Source organism: Mizuhopecten yessoensis, unplaced genomic scaffold (genome assembly GCF_002113885.1).
Source record: "Mizuhopecten yessoensis strain PY_sf001 unplaced genomic scaffold, ASM211388v2 scaffold8381, whole genome shotgun sequence".
In the NCBI taxonomy this organism is placed as follows: Eukaryota; Metazoa; Mollusca; class Bivalvia; order Pectinida; family Pectinidae; genus Mizuhopecten; species Mizuhopecten yessoensis.
Window position 1 is genome coordinate 834,229 of NW_018407519.1, and position 6,000 is coordinate 840,228.

At 34.5% G+C, this 6,000-nt stretch overlaps 1 protein-coding gene across 6 annotated transcripts in view; it reads left to right on the plus strand.

The window, feature by feature from the left end:
- LOC110455794 (serine/threonine-protein kinase Sgk1-like) overlaps positions 1–6,000 on the plus strand; it is a 67,168-nt gene that overhangs the window by 41,392 nt on the left and 19,776 nt on the right. For all 6 annotated transcript variants that reach the window (XM_021506163.1, XM_021506165.1, XM_021506166.1 and 3 more), the window contains 4 exons: positions 1,556–1,646; positions 3,284–3,333; positions 4,690–4,747; positions 5,396–5,611. In XM_021506163.1, the coding sequence (XP_021361838.1) occupies positions 1,556–1,646; positions 3,284–3,333; positions 4,690–4,747; positions 5,396–5,611 (415 nt within the window). The remainder of the gene's footprint in view (positions 1–1,555; positions 1,647–3,283; positions 3,334–4,689; positions 4,748–5,395; positions 5,612–6,000) is intronic.

The window sequence follows — 6,000 nt, forward strand, 5'->3', positions numbered from 1 at the left end:
CTAAAGGAATTGTGTGGTGTGCCCAAGGCTGTTTGTTGAGCCCTGTTTTGCTTCCTTGCAACAAAAAGGAAGACAGTTTCCACAGGCAATGAGGCCACTTAGGGGGTTACATACCTTAAAGTGTAATCTCACTGAAATACCATAACCTGTACACTCTTAGCATGACACTCCACTTATTCACATTATACTAACAGTGAGCTATAATAAGAGAAAGAAAATGAAAAGTAGAAGGGAAAGAAATATATAGAGTTACCAAGTATTGCAAGGGGCAGTAGAGTATACTACTTCTGGTTCCTATTATCTCAAAAGCAGAAGATGAAAAGTGTGCTAATAAAAAAGAAGTCTTTCTTCTGCACTGGCTGGTAATTAATAAATTTGTACCTTCATTTTAACTTATAAAGTAAGTGACAACTTGGAAACATTCTTCAATATTGTGTGTCATAGTGACGATTAATTGGCACCATTACTCTTGTCTTGTCTGGGAGTTGCATATTGATTTACTGTTGTATCAGCTATTGTCATTGTTATATAAAGAACAATGCAATCATGTCTGATTGTCATCACTGTTTCTTTATAAAGAACAATATGTTAGTTATCACAGCCATCTAACCAAAGTCCACTGTCTTTACTGAAATATCTTTTTCCATTCGATTTAAGTCATATTTAACCAGACTTGGTGCATTTAATTATCCAATGGACATGTCCAACCAAAAAGTCTTATTCATCAGGATTGTTCAAATAGTCTGGCTGCTCTGCTCGAGTGTTAAGTTAATTGTAAAAAAAAAATTGATAATTATCTGAGATGTCCACCATAGTCTCAAAATACACAAAAACATTTTCATATTTTTGTATAGTTCAGATAAATAGGAACTTCTGAATAATTAATACAGGCCCTGTGAACCTCTTGGTGAAAAAATCCTTTATAACTGAGATTGATACGCATTAACAATTCATACACATTACAAATTCCTGATCATTATCGCTCATACATCATGCACTTGATTTGGTTTTTATTTAAAATGGGTCTGGAGGGGAAATAATGTTTGATTGTTAGATTTAATTAGATAACGTTTGGTTGATTGCTTTAATAATTTGCATATACTTGTGTCATGTAATATCAGAAATATAAGTTGACACGTGTAGTTTGGGTTCATTTTGCTGTTTTCATAACAGTTGACAGGTGCACTATGCTAACATATTTATCTGCAATAAGCCCATTGGGCTAACACATAAATCACTTGACATGAAGTAGGGATAGGCTCTTACAGGGAAATGTTCTGGAATATGTTCTGAACTGTTATGTTTTTCTTTTAATTAAATGAATTCATTAAAAGTTTTGACACAATGAAACCTGTCTTATCAGATGCCCTTCAGGATTCAACCAATTGGTTGACTTAGACAATGACAAAATACATAAGTTTTCTTATTTGGTGCCAATTTGTCAGGATAGGGTGTCGTAATACTCAAGGCACAAAGTAGACAGGTATCACTGTATGAGAATTCCAGCATGTTTGGAGTGGCCTGAAGAATGAACTGGCTTTTGTGTTTGTTTCAGCCCAGAGGTGAGAGCATTCCTAACACTAGACAATCCTCGCAATGCTCAAGAACCTGTAGATACTGACACCTTTGAGGACTCGGACACGATGGTGAGTACAGCATTTTATCTAGATGGATTTTTGAAGTTTGTACTTTAATTATGGCCTAACGGGTTCCCAATATCTTGTTTCCAATTTAGTTTCAACAAAGGCCACCATTTCAGATGTGAACATATTAAACCAAATGCCCTAGCCCAGTCAGCTATAAAGTCTAGCTAACTCGGCCCTGAGGTCTAGAACAGTTGACAGAATTTGATCCCTGTTGGGATGGTACATGCAGGTATGATTTGGAGCTACAAGACGTTTTAACGGATCTGTATAAAAGTATTGATTGTCCACACTAATTCAGTGTTATATATTTGTACGTGAAATCAAATAAAGTTAGAGGAGCGTGAAAGTTTGGGATTTTGCCACTGTTAAAAGTGTTAAAAGTTAAAATATAAGTTTGAAATTGCAGCCTTCAAATATTTTGGAACGAAATTCAGTCTCTGCAGGAAGAAAATATAAATAGGAGTATATTTATAAATATCTTAAACAAAATTCATCTGAAAATCAAAGCCTTGTTAGTTTCATTTCGAAATTTCTTGTTTTTGTAAGATTATTAGAATTTTTCTTATTTGAAGAGGAATTAAGTTTCTCTTTCAGAACTTTCTTAGATCAATTACTTTATCCTTTAAGTTTTTCATGATAGCAGTTCCAACAGAGACATTATAACCACAATTCTTTTCATGTGTTGGATTTTTTTGTAACTTGGCAGACTAAACCAGCACGGTCTCCTAACTAATTACAAATCAAGACAGCTGTTATCAGTTATATTATGAGTCATGCTATGTATAAGTACTATTTGCATTCATGTACCTGCTATTAATTAGCATTTAAATGAGTTCATTTAAAATATTTCTGCCAAATTAATGATACATGCTTTACATCATAGGTTAATGGGGAAATTACACATATCTACATAGTCTGCTTGCTTTAAGTAACAATTTTCATGACCCCAACTATCTCGACTTTGGCAAACCATTCAGAAGGTATAGAAGCATTTGATTTTCATTTAACAGCACAGTATAATCAAATGTATAAAAAGAAAAAGATATGTGGGGTTAATTAAAATCCAATTTATTGCATTTCTGAATGTATTGTTAACCTTTCATATAGTAATATGGTACTTTAAAAATAAACTTTACTAAGAACCATAAAACATTCAACAACAGATGAGCAATGCACCTTAGGCCTCTTAAACCTGCACTGATGTATTTGACATAATATGCACCCTCTATCCCTGTATCGGGTCTAAAGGTCCTTTCCCTTCACCATTATTTATGAAAAATGTGTCGATTATGGCTTTTGTTTGCTACCATTCAAATTTTCCCAAATTACGAAGTGCCCAGGGCATTTATTAGATCAATATGATAATTATGATATCAAATTATCAATGCCATTAGTTTTATCTGTAATTGAAGGGTCTTTCCCTACCTGCCTCTATACATTTGTAATTTATTACCATTGTTAAAATATTTTGAAAAATTTGTCACTATCCTATCTACCTTAATAATTTGAGATACGAAAGTGGAAACAAATTATTTTGTTTAGCATCACATCAACACCAAAATATGTTGATACATCATATTAGACTCAATCTTTGCTATTGTACTTTTAATAAGAAGTAATGACCGTTTCATTTTTAGGATCGTAAGGACACCAACCCAGTGAACCTTGGTCCAAGTGAGCGTACCTGGTAAGTGACTTGTTAATCACTTCGTCGTTAATTGTACCGTTATAGGTAAACACACCATTTAATGATTCGTCCTGTATTATTGTGGTAGGTCAATAAACAAGGCAATCACCTTTCTTTGTAGATTTTCATGTACATGTATGGTTTATATAAGTTATAAAATCTTATATAAATATAAGTCCTGTGAAAATACCTTTGATAGTCTATGCAAATATAAGCTTATATTGATCTAAAACACTGTTTATAATAATACAAGCAAGGATTTGGATTATGACAGATTATAGCAATTTATGAACTGTTACACATAACGTACAATATGGGTCATGGCAATTTATGTAATGTCCAATATGGGTCAGTCTTAGGTGGCAAAGTTTGGTTTTCAGGTCATAAGAATATTCATCTGGCAATAAGCCCATACTTGGTGATAAGCCCATCCACATTAATTGCTGTTAAGTAGAAATGGCAACAATTGCTATTTCATGGTCCTGTAATAAGCCCACCCCTACTAAGTGTCGGTCCTGTAATACGCCCACCCCGACTAAGTGTCGGTCCTGTAATAAGCCCACCCCTACTAAGTGTCGGACGTTACGTGTTGCTTCTCCTATTGCAGGATAAATGTGGTAACTGTAAAAATGACTGGTACGACTGGGGTATATACGTACACCATAGGACACACTGAATTTAGAGAGGCCCATTTATGAACTTGACTCTATAAATCTACTTTGCGGACTGAAACAATATTAACATTCAGATAATTATACACAGGGCCGTTGAGGATTGCGATTATTCCTCTTTTTGTTTGTCCACAGATAAGATCTTTTATAGAAAACTGGTCTAATAGTAATCAACTGATTTGGAACTAACTAGACATTAAACTTTATCATCTACACCCAGATGTATTTGTGCCTGTGGTTTGAGAATATTGATGATAGGAATTTAAGTCGAGCTACAGCCCACATACCTGACATTTTAACCTTGATGATAGGAATTTAAGTTGAGCTACAGCCCTCATACCTGACATTTTAACCTTGATGGTAGGAATTTAAGTCGAGCTACAGCCCTCATACCTGACATTTTAACCAGAATCTTGTCTGTAGCACCCAAGTTTTGATTAATTCCCATGAGATTTTAAACTTTAAGATTATCATGCATGCATTTAGGATATTTATGACAATATACTTACTACTGCAGTTGATGCTACTGTAAACATTGAAATAAATGTTCTGTTCTGCTTAAATCTTCAGTTAAAATTTTAGGCAAATTGGTGTATAGTTCATGCCAAATTTGTGCTTTAAACTTTAATATCGTAACTGTCATATATCTGTATCCGATTTGTAAGATAATTTATGTCTGTTTCAGTGTCAAGCCGAGTGATTTTGAGTTTCTGAAAGTTATTGGAAAAGGCAGTTTTGGCAAGGTGAGGCGACTTCTCAATTAAGGCACTTGTGATTAAATTAGCATGAAATTAATGGTTCTAACAGTATTTATATCCTACTCACTGTAAAGGTCAGTGTGTAATTTATAGCGTCACTAATGCTATATGACGTCAAAAAACCCTTATCATGGTTATAAAGCTAAAGCAGTTAATTGAAGTACTGGAAATATCACCCAACAAATTTCTTTTTTTCTAAGCACTATCTGATTGTACCAAGCATTCCTTAACATTCTTTAACCATACAATTTTACAGTGTTTTGAGGATTTTTTTGTTTTTCATAAATATTTGAAACGATTGGATGATACAACGATTTCTTGTTTTGAGATGACCGCTTACAGTAGAATGATGTTGTGTCTCTGTCCCTGTTATAAATATTCATTTCAATGGCCCAAACTAACTGACAATGAGCCATTGGTTGTATGTATACTATATTGTCTCTATATTTAGCTGTTGTCCTGGAATTTAAGTTATGCTATTTTCAACAATTACACAGCTTGATAGGCTGTTTTGCTGTCTGAACATTTTAGTAGTTCAGAGTTTTTTTCCCAATTTCCCAATTAGAATAGAACTTAGTGTTGCAAAAGGTTAATTGCTAATCTAAGATTTAACCAATTACATGGTCCTTGCAGGTTCTCCTGGCCCGTCATAAGCTTGAAGGGAACATCTACGCCATTAAGGTGCTCCAGAAGCAGGCCATCATGAAGAGGAATGAGGCAAAGCATATCATGGCTGAACGCAATGTACTGTTGAAAAATATCAAACACCCGTTCCTGGTCGGTCTCCACTACTCCTTCCAAACGGCAGACAAGCTGTACTTTGTCCTAGACTACGTGAATGGTGGTGAGGTAGGTATTGTTAACTTGTCATTAAAAATTGACAAAGGAACCAGAGTACACAATTTGGTTTAAGACATTTCCTGAAAGATATTTGAGAAATCATTTGCATAAGAAACATTTTCTGTTTTCAAGGTGATCAAGCTTAAGGCCAAAGAGGAGGAAATAAGTGTTGATGAACAGAGGAGAAAAGGGATACAATGTCATATGATAAAAGGAGCAGAAAATGTGAGGGAGAAATATGATAATGATATGGAGGAATAGGGAAAGAATAATGTGTGAGGTGAGAAAGGCCAGGTTATTGAATAAGAAAGAATAGGGTAATATGTGGGAGAAGACGGAAAAAAGGAACAGGATATTCAAGGAGGAATGAGAGGGACAAAATGGATTTAGGGGGGGGG